General features: G+C 37.7%; 1 protein-coding gene across 3 annotated transcripts in view; it reads left to right on the top strand.

The window, feature by feature from the left end:
* LOC122806720 (CUGBP Elav-like family member 4) overlaps positions 1 to 19,401 on the top strand; it is a 1,919,882-nt gene that overhangs the window by 1,566,205 nt on the left and 334,276 nt on the right. For all 3 annotated transcript variants that reach the window (XM_044077371.1, XM_044077372.1, XM_044077370.1), the window contains exon 4: positions 19,090 to 19,218. In XM_044077371.1, coding sequence (XP_043933306.1) covers positions 19,090 to 19,218 — 129 coding nt within the window. The remainder of the gene's footprint in view (positions 1 to 19,089; positions 19,219 to 19,401) is intronic.

Here is a 19,401-nt window from a genome sequence, read left to right as displayed (position 1 = left end):
ATTCTTGTCCCAAACTGAGTTTTTCCTGGTGCAGCAGTTTTCCTGCTTTAAAGGTTGCTGTTACACATTTATCAAGACCAAATGACATTCTTATATCATCTGAAAAAGTTTTGACAACCTGCAGTTGTGCTTTCAGTTCCTCATCTGATGAGCTAGACAGTTTTAAATCATTGACAAAGGGAAGATGAGAAGTCTTTACACTTGTTGTTTTCTAGGAGTCAAATTGTAGACATGGCCTAAGCTGTTAAGTAAAGAGCTTAATGGGTTAAGGGCAAGGCAGAATAACAACGGAGATAGGCAGTCACCCTAGAATATCCCCCTTTGAATTTTTATCCTTGGGATAATAATTTGTCCTTTATCATGGCTTAATTGCAAAGTGGTCTGCCACTGTTTCATGGTCACTGCAATGTAGTTGATCAATGTAGGCTGCATCTTATACATTTCTAAGCACTCTTTTATCCGTGAATGTGGGATACTATCAAATGCTTTTTTTGTAGTCAATCCGTGCCATACTAAGATTCTTCCCCTTTTTGCCGTACTCCACTATGACTTTATTTAACAACAAATGATCCTTTGTTCCATATGACTTTCTTTTATTATCCTTTTGTTCTACTGCCATAATTGAGTTTTCTTCTAAATGACTATAAACTCTGTCAGCATCAAGTCCCATGTATAATTTGTACATCGTCAGAAGGCAAGGTATTGGTCTATAATTTTTATGGTACCTTGTAGGTTCACTCTTAAGTAGTAGCATTGTTTTTCCTGTTGTTAGTCAGGTTGATGTCTGTTTGGGGTGCACATATAAATAGTTCTTCCTCATGGCTAAATCTTTGTGCAAAGATGTTAAATACTTTTAACCAGAAGTTAGGTACTGCATCTGGGCCTGGGTGTTTTTAATTAGTGGGTTTTCTTAACTTTGTTTCAATCTCTCTGGCTGTTACTTCATCCCATTTCATATCTTGTACCTTTAAACTTCTTATTCTTTCTTTTACCTCTTCTATCCATTTAGCATCTTTGTTATGTTGCACAGGATCTTCATAGATACTTCTCCAAAATGTATTTATTTCTTGTTTTTTTGGTGGTCTTTCATTTCCTTTTACCTTGTGTCCCAATTCTCTATAAAACCTTTTTGGGTCACCAATAAATTGCTTATTTTGTACTTGTCCTTTATATTTATCTGCATATCTTCTCAGTTTTTCCACCTGTGCTGAAAGTTTTAGTTTGTTATTTGCTTAGTGCATGATAGATTTTGGTTTGTTCTAATACTGCGCATTGCTTTTATCACATCTATCTTTCTTAGTACTTTTGATCTGTTCCCTCTTCTATAGTCTTCTCACTGTGATAATTCTTGCCTTAATTGCTTTATAGTTTTTTCTATTCATTGCTTCCATGATGGTATTCGATTTCTCCCCTTCCTTTCCCTTACTACCCTGTGTTCTTGTGGTAGAACATTATCAGTTATTAATTTAGCTGCACAGTACTATATCCTGTTTACTTCTATTATATTGCATGGATCTCTGGGGACAGCCCTAACTACTGTGTTCATTTGTTTTATCAGACTTCTTATAGGTTCATAGGTTCATACTAGGCTATCTGCCCTAGGGCATTTATAAGCCTAGCCAGAGTGTGTTTGGATTTCGCCACCCATTTTAAATTTATTTTGCTATGCCCTTTTTCGAGGTTAGTATACTGTGCCTCTGTCTAACAGTGACACAGAAGTGATACCCGGGGTAAACCTACTATCTCCCATCCACTCATCAAGATTCCTCTTGAAGAGAGTCAATGAGGGACTCTGCCTAACCTGGACTGGGATTTTATTCCAGAGTGAAGGGAGCCTCTGGGTTATGAATCTGTCCCTCCAGCATGCCCTATTTATTTCAGTGCTGAGGTTCAAGTCTCTCAAGCGCGTAGCTCGATGGGATTTGGATTTTCTAAGGTGCAGCATGTCCATTAATTCCGGGTTGGACATGGCTTTATACATCAGGCACAGATCACCTCTGAGCAGGCGGTATGCCACTGAGTAGAGCTGGAGTTTCTTTAACCGGGCAGCATATGGCATCTGTTTGAGCCCTTTGATCCTCTTGGTGAGGTACTTTTGGGGTCTTTCCAGTTGCTGCAGGTGTCTGGTAAGGTACATCCCAAAAGGGGCATTGTACTCAATTATGGGCCTGATGAGGGATGAGTAAAGAGGCACAATGACCTCCCCTGATCTAGATTTGAATCCCTTCATGATTAAGTGGGCTATATAAAATGTTTTTCTAACCACTTTGGCCACGTGGTTGTCAAATGAGAGATTGCTATCAACTTGGGTCCCCAGGTCCCTAATTACTTCTTCTGTACTTAATGGATTACCACCTATGTGGTAATTTGTGGGCACTTTGTTTTTGCCAAAGGGGATGACTATACACTTTTTGGCGTTTAGCTTGAGGCCATGGCTCTGGCACCAGTTGTCTGTTTCTATGAGGCCCTTTTGTAGGATGCTTGTGTCGACTGGAGAGTCTATTATGGAGCCCAGTTTGCAGATCCAACTCTGACTATATAGAGCTGTAGCTAGTTTACTATCACAGTCTTAAAGCGGGACATATTATATGGTATTGTAATTGGTCAATGTCAGATGATCGAGTTTTCAGTAACTCGAAATTCATGCAGTCAAGATCATGTGATCAAGTTTCTGAAAAGTCAAACAAAAAGAAAGAAAAACACAAAAATCTACCTTTTTTTTTTTTTTTTTTTTTTTTTACTTTTTTGCAGAGGGGCAAGACCCCTGCACCTCCCCCACACTCCCCTGCAAATTATATATACAACTCTGAGTTCGCACTACAGTGAGGAATACGGTAAATTTCCTAGAGCTGCTATGTACGGCGATCTCCATTCAAAAGCTTCAGGTTTTCAAAAACTCAATCATATGGTCTGGACCATACAAATTTCCAGTTTCTGAAAACTTGATCAACTGATAGGGACCCAGTGTAATATATCTACATAGAGTTTATGAGCATAAACCTGCAAACATTCTGATTCTTATATTATCCAAGCTGTCTAATGAAGAATCTTGTGTGTGTGTATGTGTGTGTGTGTGTGTGTGTGTGTGTGTGTGTGTGTGTGTGTGTGTGTGTGTGTGTGTGTATATATATATATTTGTGGATCAAATGACTTTAGCTTTCATTACAAATTAGAAGTTTATAAAGGGCAGGGTATGGAAAGGAGATGGGTTGTGGGACAGTGGGAAGATGAACTAAACATGGGGAATGCTGTACCACTGGTGGTACATTATGGACCTAAAGAAAACAAAGTGGGATGTCTTGAAAGAATGGTTGAACTGAATAGGTAGTTGGAGGGAAAAAGAGGATTCGGGAAATAGTGAAGGTTTTAAATATGATAATGGAATCTAAGCATAATAGATTGTATGGGGACTTTATAAAATCTTCTATATTTCACTAGATAACAAGCTAGCTGAGGGTAGAGTTTGTGGGGGGGGGGGGGAAATTACAAAAGAATTACAGTGCTATATGAAATGAAACTCCATTTTCATGAGGTGAAACTCAGGAAACAGACCATTGATTTGTAAGTGTAATTTCCAGTCATTATTACAGTGATTTCCTTATAACTTTGTAATGCATCTGTGCAAATGCAAAGTTAAGACAGAGTCCATGTATAGCCCACTCAGTAAATCAAGCTGATCATAAGCAGTTATTATGAGAAGAAATACAAGTTGTGCTGAATGACTGCTGTTGCCTAAAATGCCAAATTGCATCAATGTTTGGCATTTTTCCAGTAATCATTTAGTCTAAATTCAGTATTTACTTGTATTTTACCCATGTCAATGACAAATAAGTGTCCCTGATGATGCTGAATGGAAGGATGGGGATTGGGAAACTAAATGAGGTGTGGGCTGGATGGTTTTCCCACAGATTTATTTGAGAGAGTAGGTTACCAGCTAAAGGGTAGCATGACCGAGACTGAGGAATTAGCTGATTTTATGGATGAAGCTAAGGGCCAAAGGCAGACTTCATGAATTATAGACCAATGCCACTGTGTAATGTGGATGTTATAGTCTTTGCTAGGATACTCACAGCTAAGTTAGAGAATGCCTTGACAAAATTTATATGTGAAGAGTGGATGTGATTTCTAGGACAAGGATCAGAAGACCATTGGAGGGTACTGTTAAATTCTTTGGTTGGGCTGAAGGGGGAGGGAAGGACATCAGCAGAGCAATGTTTTTGGATATTCAGAAAGTGTTTGACTACATAAGTTTGGATTATATGTTTATACCAGAACAAGTAATAATGAAAGGGAGGCAGCAGGAGGAGTATGAGTTCTGGATAAGAAAGCTTAGGTTGTAATTCTCATGAAGAGCAGTTTGTTTCAGAGGGTCCCCTTGTTGAGATGCATAAGGCAGGGATGTCCCTTCTCTCCATGGCTAATTCTGTCTCTTGCAGTGCCTACTGATGAGGTTGAGGAGAAAGAAGGAAGAAGGAGACAAGCAATAAAAAAATATTTTTCTCCTGCAAGTGGATGTTTCTAGACAAGTACCAGAGATATTGAAAAGGGGAAGTTCAGGGGGAACTGGGATTAATATACCTTCTGACATCAGTGAGTTTGATGATGGGGGACAGAAACAAAGAAAGAAGGTAGGTTATCTTGGCTGAAAGGAGGAGAAAAGTACTTAAGTTTGAAATTATACGACAGTAAGGGAGACAGTGAACAAGAACTAGGAAACCTTGAGGAAAGGGATTAAGAAGATGACAGACTGTTTAATAATATGTTTATACTGAAAGGGAGAGTGAATCTAGTGAGATATATGGCTTTACCCCATATGATATATATGGCTTTACCTCATATGATATACTTAGGAAGGCATATAGCTATTAGAGTGCAAGGCACAGTTTTAGGAGAGATATAGAACATATGTGGTCATGCTGTTTGGGGAGTTGTTGGAGAATATAAAAGAGAAGCATGAAAAGGATGCAAGAGGTGAGGAATGCTAGACTATTGGAGAATATATAACAGCTATAAATTTGGTACAGAGATTCAGAGACCACGAAAGTGACGCATCGGATTGGATATGTTGGGAAGAATGTACAACATAGACAAGGAGGTATTGAAAGGAAAACAGACCAAATGGTGAATAGATATGTGGGCAGAGAGGTCAATGCATATGTGTTGGAGGACATATTGTTATGTAGTTTATAGGAAGAGGAGCTTCAAGGGAGGTGCAGCAAGTTAAAGAGGTTGGAAAATTTAGGGTTTTGACCTGTGAAGTATTTATGGAACAGTAGAGGAAGGAGAGTTTTTGCATTTTGAGCTACTGTGCAAACATTTCAATGTGAAAAAGTGGATTGATTGGTCTGTAGGTGAGTTGTGATGATGTAAAACAGTGTGCTAGAAGAGGCAGGGGAAAGTGGGAGGGGAAGGGGAAGAAATGAATAGGGCAGAAGAAGGCTAATTGGAGATAAGTGAAGAAAGAATTGCATTTATGTATAAGCAGTTTACAATTTGGTAATCAGTGGAAGACTTGGAACTGTTCAATGAGAATTAGATGCAGGAAGTAGAAATATTTAGAGAAGAAGGAATGTAAAGTGAAGTATGATAAATAGCACAGGCACTGGTAAATATTGCCCACGTGGGAACTGTTTACTGGAAACTGTTAGAGAGGAAGTATAATACACCTGTGTGTGGCTCAAAATGGAGGGATGGTGCTTAGAAGCAAAATATTGAAGATGTGGGTCAGATAAAGCAGATTAGATACATGAGCAGCAGAAATGCAGGGGAATGAGTGAGGTCTGGCAGCAAGTGAGCAAGATGTGGAGTAAGACTTACTTCAGGGAGATGGTGGACAGATCTGAGCTACCTCTCTTAGGGCAGATTTGTGGAAAGGAGACAAAGTAGAAAGGAAAGAATGAAACACTAGATTGTGACTGGGATAGGTGAGGAAGTAACAAAGAACAGAACATTAAAGAGACTAAATACAGATGATTATTAGAGAAAGCTTGGAGGGTAATGAAGAACAGTGGACTCTTTAGGAGTTAAGGGTGAGGGGTAGGAAGTGGAAAAAGGGTGGGATGCTGAGGTTTAAGAATATTACAGAACATATGATGGAAATATGTAGGTGCTAGTGAGAATAGGATAGTGGATAGCAGAGGTTGTTTTTGGTTTCCATTCTTTCATGGGCAAAAAATATTTTATATCTAGATGTGGTTATTAATATAAAGTCTGTGATGAACTAGGCAAGCAGAGCAGACATGAGTGCTTCAGAAAGAATATGTTGTGGGAGGTGAGGGATGCAATTGTTTCATGGTCTGGGTTCTGAAGGAGCAGACTTATGGATGGTTGCAATGTGAATGCATCTTTGTAAGTAGTTAGATGTTGATGGCAAATCTTGTATAACTTTCTTAATTTTATGAAAATCATAATAAAATAGAAAAAAAAAACTTGCTGGACTTCATGTACATTGGTTCTGATCAGACAGTACTTCTTTCGGGCCAGCCAGCCAAAATGCAACATTTATAATGTAGAAGCCCTGAACATAAAAAATAAATAAATAAATACATAAATAAACAAAAATGTAATTATGGCCATCTGAACTGCATACCAGATTCTAACTATAGTTTTATGAATGATACTTAACTCTAATGCAAACAGACATTATTCCTGTAAGGAGCAGATTCATCTTTTTATTTTATCTGCCCTTAAAATGATCTCAGGAGCTTCATTACAACAAAATAAGTCAGTGGTTCAAAATCATCTTCCCATCAAACAGATGTTGGTTATGGTGTAGATGAGCTACATTTCAGACGAAGAGAATAGTTCTCTATGGTATGGGTATGGCTTTTTTTAAATGACAAGATCATCAATTAATATCCAACAGTAACCTTCCCTCAAAAAAAAAGTTGTTTTTTCAAACAAAGTGCATGTGTATGTGTGTGTGTGTGTGTGTGTGTGTATGTGTGTGTGTGTGTGTGTGTGTGTGTGTGTGTGTGTGTGTGTGTGTGTGTGTGTGTGTATGTGAGGAATAGTTTTGGTTAAGTCTCAGTTACTGTTTGTAAACTTGAACTAAAAGGCAATGAGCTCAGACTGAAGTGGGTGAAATCTTGAAGAAGTAGTAGTTATAATTCTGTTCTGTATCTCTACAGTGTAAAGCTAATTTGAATGTGTCAAATGATAATTATAACTCAAAGTAGGATGGTCAGTGGTTCAGATGGTGAGACTGCAGACCCTGACTGTCACATAATTGATGCCATGGTGCAGAATTCCACAACCTCAACCTCTGCACCTCAGAAGAACAATGAAATCAAGTTTTTCACTATGGACTGACTACAAAGTTTCTTTCTCTGTTTCTTAACAAAAGACTTTATATGCATGAGAAGTTATTTTCTCGTTTAAAAAGGCTTGATCTTCCCCTGTCATTTTGCCAGTCTCCTACGATACACTGACATTCAGGTAATAAACACATACCAGCTCATGCTATCTGTTACCTTGAGTACCTATATGCATATGTACTTGAGAATAGGAATTTCTAGAAATTGATAAAAAGCAAAAATAAGCATTTTGGCATAGAAGCAACCACCTTTCACTCTCCCTTCCACACATGTTCTTATTTGAAGGATTCTCTAGCATGATGAAAAATACATCATTAAAGTTTATAAAAAATGATTACTCTTTCTCTGCTACCCCTTTATCTTGGAATAGAGCACATACTAATATATTGAGGATTATACAATGACTGACGATTAGTATTCCAAAACGTGCACGCTGATTGGCCAGCCCAACCAGCATGCCCATTGTAATAATGACTTATACTAATGAAAAAAGGTTCGGTCACTCGGACTTTTTCCATTAGTATAAGGCCTGATTTTTTTTTTTGTTTCTGTTAGGTAGCAATGGAGAATGGAGGATCTCTGTTGCTGTAATCTCGCTATGTTATATGTTTAACTTAGCTCGATATCTTAAAAAAAAAAGCAACATAGATCTTCCTTTCTCCGTTGCTTTTTTTAAAGATATCTTGCTATGTTAAACTCATTTAAGATAGCGAGATAGCTTTAAAAAAGGGAACAGAGATCTTCCTTTCTCCGTTGCTTTTTTTAAAGATAGCTCGCTCGAGTTTAACATAGCAAGACCGCTTTATAAAAGCAAGGAAATCTTCCTTTCTCCGTTGCTTCCTCAACGCAGCTCTGATGTACTGCATAAGCATACGCATGTGCAGTACATCAGAAAAAGCCCCAGGATAGCAGAAAACCACAGAAAGGAACCATGCAGGTATTATACAAAGGCATTATTTAAGAAAAGTAAGGTTTTTGTTCTTAAATAATGTCATTTTATAATAGCAATAACCCATTTCTGGGTGTGGGTAATGCTAGATTTACCCATGGTTGTCTTTGTTTGGCCAGTCGGGCTTTGCCCTCGTGACCAAACCACACCCAACCGTGGGTAAATCTAGCATTACCCACACCCAGACGTGGGTTATTGCTTAATTAACTCATTGCTACTGTAAGAAGAAAGCAAGCAAAGTCCACTGAGTCTCATGGTAATTCCTTGCCAGTACCTTTCCTCGGGTCTCACTTCCTTTCTTCAGTAGGACCATACTAAGTCAATTCCGGAGTAAATTTAGTAAACCCATCCAGCCATCTAGTTTATGTTTAAAGGAAGACAGTAAGCCATACTGCTTAGAACACACAAAATAAATGTATTTCAGAGGCCTGGGAGGTGCTGGGTTATAAACATGTCCCTTCATCATGTTTTATCTATCTGTTGGTGAAGATTGAGTTCTCTGGTTCTGGTATTGGTGGAGATATTGAACTTATGAAAACACAAGAAGTCTAGGACAGTCTGGTCTCTAATGGCATGGCAAGCAAGACAGAGATCTCCCCTCAAAAGTCTGAAAGACATCAAATAAAGGGATAGAGATTTCAGCCTCTCTTGGTTGCTCATAGACTTTAGGCCTTGTGATATTTTTGGTTAAAAAATTATTCTCCAATATGTTTAGTGATACATCCCCAAGGGGACATTTTACTAGATAATTGCCCTGATCAAGGATGAGTATAAGACAGTGATCACTTCCTCAAATGTTGAAGATATTTCTTTGGTAATTAGCTGGGTTAAATAAAAGAATTACCTGACAATAATTGTCATATGATGGTCAAAAGAGAGGGAGCTATCAACCCAAGTACCTAAGACCCTAACTGCATTTTCGTTTTGCTAAAGTGTGTTTTCCAAAGGATATATTGAGGGTTGTCCACTAAAAGCGATGACACTACACTCCTCAGTATTCAATTCAAACCCATCTCCAGCAAGTAGCATGCAAATAACATCTAAAGCAAATACATTTTGAGCAATCAAAATGACCAAATACAGCTCCTGCAAGTCAAGGTAAACACACAACATGTTGTAATATATAACTAAGTAATTAGGTGTACTTGCCTGGCTCTTTCATGTACAGGAATAAAACCTTAGCTCTTACTCAAATTGAAAGAGCAGTTTGATTGCTGGAGCAGTCAGACTGGGGGATTGGGATGGATCAGCTGCTTCCTCATCATGGGGTAGGGTGCTGTCCAGCCTGGCCAACATTGTCCTGTAATGTGGAGGCTGCATGTATCCCTTAAATCATAGGAATGGAGGACATTGGTTTTTGTGATCCCAAGCCAGTGATAGTAGCCCTTGTAGGGAATGTGTGTGTGGGGGGGTATATACATGTCAGAAGAGAAGCATAGAATGCCATTCTTGTAAGGTAGGTGCTTACATTACTTATCAGGGGTGGTTGGAGCCAAATTTAAATGCCTCTCCTGACTTTCTGTGTGACAGAGTGCCATGAATTGCTGTCAACTACTTATGGGGAATGAATACAGTGGTAGTGTTGTTGCCTCACAGTAAGAGGTTCTCCTGTTCAATTCTCAGCTGGAGTGCCTTCTGTGTGAAATCTGCATGCCCTCCCCATGGTTGAGTGGCCTCCGAAAGACATGTGTGAATGGGCGTGCCTTCACTAAAGGTTGGGCATCGGGCTGGCAACTCGGAACCATAAAAATCTTCTGCCAATCATTAGCGGACCGGAGTTCCACTGTGGCGACCCCTAACCGGGAAAAACTGAAAAGACAAACAACAACAACGTATGGGGAATGAATGGATAGTGAAATTCAATGGGCCACAAAAGGATATAGAAACAAAGTAATCAGGCATACTTCACAGAGCTGCCTTGCTTCTCAGTAGAACCACTCTGTGCTGGCTGAAGTATCATCTCCAGCAATCTTACTCTGAGGTGATGATCTGGGGTGGAAAGGTGCAACTATCTCACAACCTCAGCAAATGGACTAGTAGGTAAAATATTGCAAACAACGCATGTAAAGCATTGACATTATCTGTAGCAACTTACCACTGGTATTTGCTTGCCAATCTCTTAAAAAATAATTTGTGGTCTTCCAGCACCTTTAGAGGAGCAACACTGTGTATCAGTATCACTCAGGACTTCAGATTAATTTTTCCTAAATCACATAGTGCTCATTAAGATTTAATGATTCAGAAATAGCTTGTCCCCTGTATTCCCTTTTTTTTTAAATTATGGTCCAAGACCCTATATAAGTTTAGCCTCAACTATTTATTGTGTTACAGACCATCTTTTTCTTAAATGGGTGTTCAGTCTTATAACAAAGGTCATGCTAGCGCTTACTTAGGCCAACTTATGACATTCCACAAAAATTACACATTATGTCATTTATCAATTTGTTTTGTTTTGGTTTTTTAAGTGTTTGTCGACTTGTAGTACATAATTTGACTTACAGATTTAGGGCCCAGGGTAATGTAATCCTGACTTCCCATCACTTTTTGCTTGAAATTTGCATATTGTAGATCAATGTGTGTGTATCTACCTTTAAGAAGCTATCCAAGGGATTGCATAAGTGCATAAGTACTAAGCTCATGTGAGCCTGACTGCCATTTTGTAGTTAGCTGTGATATGTAAGCATGCATGTATGTAAGGTCTGTCTGTTAATCAGTTTGTTTATATTTTATGATGCTCCTATCCATCCTGATGTGTTTCTGTGTATTAAAGCATCTAAACAAAATACCCAGCCTGCTTGTTATCCATGTTAGAGAGGGATGAGTGACATTGTGTCAGACATGGGATGTCTAAAGGGACATGATGTTAAAGAAGAATGGCCAAAACAATTTGTTGCAAAAAGAGTTCCAGTTTCTTCCACTTAAGTCCGATAGGCACCTGGCTGACATTGGAGGAATATAAAGGACTGAATCATCCCTGCTGCACCCATAATTCCTAAAACAGCTCAAAAACTAATTTCAGATATTAAAACTTGCTCAGAACTAATTCTTATTTGCAAAACATGAAATGAGGCATACAGAATACTCTAAACAATATTTGCATAAACCAATATGTCCAATATTGATAAAAATATTCAAATTACTACAGAAAATGTTTGAAATAAAGTCTGAATTGCATAAAACAAATAAAAAAAAGGAAATTACCACATTTTTGCTAAGCACATATTTTTCATTTTGAGAAACAAGGCTAAAATATGCAGATTTTGTGATTTAAAAGATGAGTTGATAATGGACAGACTTGTGTGTGGTATTAAAGATGATGCTGTGAGAAAGATTTTGTTTTGTGACAGTGATTTAACTTTGAATAAGGCCATTGAGATTTGTCAGATATATGAGCTCAAAGAAAAGCACACCAATATGCTTACAAATGAGAACAGCTCTAGAAGGCACACTGACAAAGCTCAAATTGATAGTATGCAGCACGTGATTAAAAGAAACAGGCCCAAGCACATGGCATCAACTTTAGCCCCTGCAGCACTCACCGGTAAACCTCAGAGCTTTCTAGCAAATTGCAGTGTTTGCACAGTCTCAGTAAAGCATAAGAGTGAGTCAGCAAATTCAAAGCATGAGCCCCCAACCTAGTTTCATTGCCAGCTGCCATAATTGTGGTGGAAATTATGAATCTAAAAGGGAGAAATGTTTAGCTTTTGGTCAAGGATGCCAGAAATGCAATAAATGGAATAATTTTGTAAATAAAAAAGACCCACATTCTTTAATTAAAAGGGATCATTTTAAGAAATGAGTTGATCAATTAGAGAGCTGCAACCCTACTTTATGTTGATGCTGTGTCAGAGCTTTATGAAACAGTCAATGCAGTAGATTTAAGGGTAAAGAATGAAGTATTTTGCACTGTTTGAATAAATGGCAAACCCACAGAGCTCAAAGTTGACACAGGTTCCAAATGCAATGTTATGTCAGCAGAAACATTTGCTAGAGTGTGGCATCGTAAAAGGCTTGATTTGGCAAGGTGTGTGAAGCTTGTTGCTTATGGAGGTCAAAATGAAGATTCAGTAGTGCTTTTGTGTTACTCTGCTGGGAGATGATACGACTTGTTATTTTATGTGGTCAAGAGGCATGTCCAGTCATTATTAGGGCTCAGAGACAGTTTACAAATGGGACTACTTTCCTTTAATAAGGAAGTCCATCATGTTACCTTAAAAGTGCACTATTATAATTTCACCTAGTACATTTTTTCTACCTATGCTGATCTTTTCGCAGGCAAACTAGGGAAGCTTCCAACTGTATACTCCATGAAGTTAGATCCAGATGTCAGTCCAGTTATCAGGCCAGTTTGAAAAGTTCCAATAGCCATGCAGGAGAGAGTCAAAGCTGAGCCAACTGAATGGGTATCTTCAATGGTGGTTTCTCATAAGAAAAGTTCAGATGATATCAGAATATATATTGATCCACAAGATTTGAACAAAGCACTGAAAATACCTCATCATCCGGTGCACACAATTGAAAAAGTCACAGCTCTGATGCCAAATGCCACTGTTTTTTCTTTCCTAGATGCAAATAGTTCATTCTGGCAATTTCAGCATGACAAGAAATCATCATTGCTCCTTACTTTTAGTACTCAGTTTGGCAGGTACAGATTTTTGAGAATGCCATTTGGGATAAATTCTACAAGTGAAGTCTTTCAACATGCAATGGGGCAACTTTTTTTCTGGGTCTCCTTGTGCTATTATAGTAGACAACATACTAGTTGGTGGTAATGGTGAAGCTGAGCACGACAGAAACCTCAGAAACATTCTGGAAATAGCATGTCAAGTGACTCTTAAGCTCAATTCACAGAAATGCAAATTCAAGCTACAAGAGGTTACTTATGTTGGTAACTTATTCACTAGTTCAGGCCTTCGACCAGACCCTTCCAAGCAAACAGCCATTCTCAAGATGCCAGCTCCAGACAATATTCAAGCCCTGCAATGTTTTTTGGCATGATTAGGTATCTAGGCAAGTTCATTCCAGACTTGAGCCAACTTTCAGCACCAATTAGAGAGCTGACACGTAAAGATGTATCCTGGTCTTGGTTAGAACAACACCAAAAAGCATTTGATGTCCTGAAACAGAGAATTGCTAGTCCAACAATGCTCAGATACTATGATGTTCACAAGCCAGTTACTCTTTCCTCTGATGCTTCAAAATTTGGTCTTGGTGCAGTCATTCCATAAAAGGGTCAACCTGTTGCCTGTGCATTGAGAAGTCTTACCCAAACCAAGATGCAGTATGCCCAAATCGAGAAAGAGCTTTTGGCAATTGTGTTTGCATGTTTGAAGTTCCATGATTATGTTTATGGTAGACCTATCCAGATCGAAACAAATCGAAACAGACCACCAACCAAAAGCCCCCTTGCTAAAATGTAAATGTAATGTTTTATTTTTTTTTAACACGCTTTAACGAAAGGTCTTTTCGATAAAAGCGCTTTCGTTAAAGTGTTTTCGGTTATTATGGATTCGGACATTTGCTCACTTGAGCAAACTTCCTAGATCCATATATATATATGTGTGTGTGTGTGTGTGTGTGTGTGTGTGTGTGTGTGTGTGTCTGTGTGTGTGTATATATATATATATATATATATATATATATATATATATATATATATATGTATGTATATATATATATATATGTATATATATATATATATATATATATATATATATTGCATTTAACCTTGCCCTTATGGTCCATGTTGGGCTGAAAAGGGTCTATAAATAAGTTCACTTAGTTGGTTAACAAACTAAAAGATACATAAAAATAATGCAGAATCCACACTGTCATGTTGTATTCTACAAAGTGTACTGCCTATTTACAATAATCAGCACTGACTGTTAAATTACAAGACAGATCTTTTGGGACAGAGATATGCAATATCTGGTCTGTTGTAACTGATTGTAAAACACTACACATGTATATACTAAGAAGTTTGGTTTTCTTTCTTTCAATACACTGCTAATCTTTTTTGTTTCTTATTGCATTAAAATGTCTGTCAGATTAGCCATTTTTGTTCTATCATGACAGTCATTTTAACCTTTCAGAATGTTAAAGGATGCATCTTCTGTTTTCTAGCAGTGGTTTGGGATTTTTGTCTCTTTTCATTTGTTAGCTTGGTTAGTGGGCTGGTCTGTTATTAATCTTTATTGCCTTTTCTAATGCAGATATTACCTTTCCCCATACAATATAAATCTTATGCAAAGATTTAGCAATGATGTTCTAGTTTCTTCTACAGTATCATTCTAAAACTAAAAACTTTAAAGTGTTTTTATTAGATAAGGGGAAGTATTCACAGATGGCTATTGCCATCACATAGCAGTTGTTTGTCTTTTCAGCTTTTCCCGGTTAGGGGTCACCACAGTGGAACTCCGGTCCACTAATAATTGGCAGTCGATTTTTTTTATGGTGCTGAGTTGCCAGCTCGACACCCAGCCTTCAGTGAAGGCACATCCATAGCAATAATGACCATAATCTGGTGTTTCAGTCCTCTCCTAGCTGCACATAATGGTGTTACATATGCATTGAAAATAAATGGTTTGCCCAGGAGCTGCTTCTTGATTTTAAGGATAGGGTTTGAATCCTTCTACCTCCATATACCTACTATGTGTATCAAAGTAAGTTACATAACCAGACAGTGCTCCTGGGTCACCTATGAAAATAGGCACTTGTAGTTAGTAGGCTTTGTTTGTCCATGCTAATGAGATTTACTTGTAGCAACTGTCCTTTTTATAATATGAATTCAGAGTGATGTGGCAGTCTCCAGCAGCAAAACAGAGTCCATTGAGCTAATCTCAACATGCACCAAGTTCATGAAGTTGGCAAGATGGATAGGAGCATCAATTTTCTGACCATAGTGGCAACCCACTTTAGCCTGCTCCTGAAGTTTAGAAATCCTAGCCCAGATTCCTGTGCTATCTCCTTCATCCCAAATGTCCACTAGTTTCTATCCTTTCTTATTGTCTACACAGAAAATTGCTCCTTTCTTAATTTTCCGTTGAAACCTCAGTACATGCCATCCATTCCAGAAGCTTGTCAAGACCCTCATGTGACATTTGGCTATGTTATATTCCTGCAGACAAATTATGCCAATCTCTTGCTCTCTAAGTCAAGTTTTAAGTACTTTGTGCCTTTGTGGTGAGTTAATGCAATAGATATTTAAAGTTAATCTAAGAACTATAAAAAGTTTGATAAATACAAAGAAATAACTGAGAAACCCCACAACTAGGTTCTAGCCATCGTTGCTTGACAACAACTAAAAGCCTGTAATTCAATGTTGTGAAATGGTGTCAGCACCACTCAAAATGCTTCCTGTCAGCATGCAAGCAAGGAGGCTTTCACACAGCTAAGCCCAAAGTCAAGCCCCTTCATTGAAAGGTTACAAAAACAGTGTTCCATACACTTTTTTTTTAATCTTTCTTCAACTTCTCTAACTCCATACCGCCCTCAATAGACTGGGCTGAGATAATTCATGAGTAGTTAAGTCCCTGAGGATAACATTATGATACAAAAGGAGATTTTTTTTTAGCTGGAACCATCTCAAAACGTGGTATATGCCATAAATCACTAGGTCCTCCCCCATTTCATGTCAGAGATTTGAGAAGATATAAAATCTGATTTCTCAATATCTTGAAAGACAGCTGTGAGGTGGTAACAATTCTGGATAAAACAAGGCAGGCTGCATTTTAACTTTGACCTCAGGGAATTCTTCTACAGAATAAAATCAATTCATACAGTAAGGTGCCAACCTGTACAGAGAACTCAGACTTGATAGTAGGTGAGATTTCATAATGAAACTGCATCTGTATTGTGATTCGATTTCCCAACTGCAGTAATAAATCCATGTAAACAGTTAAGCATGAAAACAATCACAAAAGACAGTGCCACCCAAGGTTTGGGGAAACACCCATATTATCCCCACTTTTGATCTCTATCAAATTAGATTGTTCCATCTCAGAGAAAGGAAGACTCCCCCAGATACCTCAGTCTTAATTTTGTCATCCAAATCATAGTTTTTGCACATTATGATTATGTGAAACAGTGCAATCACTAGTCACATAAAAGTATAGCTCCCCTGTTTTGAATGAATGCAATTCTGTTGTTTAATCTTCTGTTTTGTCAAAAGTATTTTGTTGATAAATGACTACTGTAGTAAGATACTGAAAATGTGTACATCTATCTATAGTTTTTAATCAGTATTAATGTCTCTGTAGCACTTAAAGCAGCCATTACTAAATTTTAATGTGGTCTAACATCAAATTACCTTATATTCTGATATATATCATCTGGCTAAGTCTTCTCTTTCTCACAGTGTGCTATGTCTTTTCAGAAGATTATAGTGCCCCGCTATCTTATACGTAATATTCTTTCCCTTCATTTATAATGTTTTTACTCAGAATTATTATTAGCTTTCAGAATCTCTAGATGGAGGATCATTTATTTATTTTTTGGTAGTTTCACTTCTCAGTTATGTACTTCACTTAAAGCTACAACATAGTGCTCCCATGTTTTTCAAAGCTAAGTTAGCTAGAGGAGGACTTGCCCTCACTCATTTTTTCTGATGTTAGTTTCAGATTTTTGGCATTCTAGATGACTGCAGTCTGACATCAAATAATGAAATAGTTGTGAATCCCTGAAGACTGAGCGGGAAGATTATGACCGTAGTGGTAGGAGGAAAAAAATAACTGTGAGCAACAGTATACAATAAAAACATTTTGTAGTCTCAGAGACTGAATAGGTTTTTGATTCGTGTAGAATGAAAGAATGAAGAGAAAAAAGGGCCAAATATCTGATGAGTACTATTAAAAAAAAAAAGAGAGAGAGATGAGGAGACAAATTCCTGAAAAAAGCATTGCAATATTTCATCAGAGCTCATCACGTAGATTTAGTAAGCTCAATAACATGGAAATGCCATAGAATTCTGGATCCAGCTAAGCAATGCTTACATGTAACTGCTACGGTTAATTGTGAATGCAGAAAATACATACATAGAAGATAAAGTATCATGTTTAGAATGCAGTCATCCTTATTGTTCTCCTACACATCTCAGACATTGCCACTTTAAGCACTAGTCCGTCTTCTTCCATGTCTTCCTTCTGGTCTTCAGCTAGACAATGATACTACCCAATAAACTTCTTGGAGTTTCACTTTTAGGTGAAATTTGTGATGTTTTATTATCTGATAAAGGAAATCAGAATTGTGAGTACTCCATCAGCTCATACACATGTCATGCTACAGTAGGGTAACTTTTATGCTCCCCTATAAATTTCCCTTTTGCTTAGATGTGCACTTGAAGTAATATTAAGCTGTAAGTGTACTATCCCCATTCCATGCCAGATGTTTGGATGTGAATGTGTGTGTGTGTGTGTGTGTGTGTGTGTGTGTGTGTGTGTGTGTGTGTGTGTGTGTGTGTGTGTGTGTGTGTGTGTGTTTGCATTTGTGTACACACAACTCCTCCCCATATTAACTGTGGCATGTGGAACTAGCATCCACCCTGTCCAAGAAGTGAACCTTAATAACAAGATATGATTTCCTGTCTAAGGGACGAAATCACACATCTCTAGCCATCTACCCATCTGTACCTGGGCTACTAAATGAACTCAGATAGATAGGATTTTAGTCAAACAAATTCTCTCTGGTTGTGCTAAAGAACCATTTTTTTTATTTTAAATGCATTTTCCCCTACTCTTTATTAAACAAATACCATAGAATGTACAATATTCTTCACAAATACTACCACAAAAGGCATCCAGAATTTCATTTTGTAATCACAATATAATGAAGAGCATATTAGGACTACAAATAACATCTTAACTGCTGCAGTTCAATGTCAGTGTTATAATATGAGCAAAAAACACTTTAACTAAGGATAGATCCTACAACCTTCTGGTTGTCTAGCATAAGAAACAAGCATGGACAGTGTGAAGTCATTGACCCTGAGTTGGACATACAGACTGCAGTAGACTCAAATGCTAGCTGTACTCCAGTCATGCACACACACACACACACACACACACACACACACACACACACACACACACACACACACACACACTGCATTCAAAAATCAAAAGAACAACAATCAATATTCCTAAATAATGACAGCTTGGTATGGAAAAATATGCTCACTTTTCAGGTATAAGCATATGAAAATGTGGTTATAGAATGTTTGCTGGTGTGCTGTTCCTTCCTCTTGTATGAGCATCTCCTGCTGCAAAGAATTCATTGAAACAGAGCAAGCATAGTGGTCTGTTCTACATTGCCAGTTTTCAATTAGTTGCAACTTCATATTCTTGCTTTGTATTAGCAGTTCATAAAATAGTTGCAAAAATGACAACATGAGATATTGAACATTTGACTATACAATGACTATATTAAAATGCTGTAAAATGGTCATTACGGAAATTGCTTACCATGTCACATGATTCTAAAATATAAAGGAAAAAAACTTTCACTTTTTCAATATAACGAGGACTAGATTCTATTACAAACTTCTTGTGGAAAAAAGTACAAGTTTTTGGAATTCTGGTATTCACCAAGTTTCCTGAAATGGAAGTAGAATAAAACATTTTTATTTATATAAATTCCATGGTAATTCAAAATGGCCCTAGTCTCTATGAGCCTAGCTTTAAATACATTTTGTGTAATGTGTCAAGTGCAATATCTGATTCTCTTTTTCTGTTATACACTTAAAGGGGAAAATATTTTACCCATACTAAAAATGAAAACATGGCCAGTAGACAAATAAACTATTAATGCATCTTTTTTCTTCACTTTCAGAGGACAGGAAGTTATTTGTGGGTATGCTTGGTAAGCAACAAAGTGAAGATGATGTCAGAAGACTGTTTGAGCCATTCGGGCAGATAGAAGAATGCACCATCCTTAGGGGTCCTGATGGAGCCAGCAAAGGTGAGAAACATATGCCTACTTGTACAAACATTACACACACACACACACACACACACACACACACACACACACACACACACATCTCATTAGCTTGTTACTTCAGTAACACATATGTATATCGACACATTTTTGCAGTTAAATGATGTATTGTGTGTGTGTGTGTGTGTGTGTGTGTGTGTGTGT

Source organism: Protopterus annectens, chromosome 7.part0 (genome assembly GCF_019279795.1).
Source record: "Protopterus annectens isolate FY-2018-M chromosome 7.part0, PAN1.0, whole genome shotgun sequence".
NCBI lineage: Eukaryota > Metazoa > Chordata > Ceratodontiformes > Protopteridae > Protopterus > Protopterus annectens.
The sequence above is the reverse complement of the archived record's forward strand: the minus strand, read 5'-3'. Positions and strand labels throughout refer to the sequence as shown.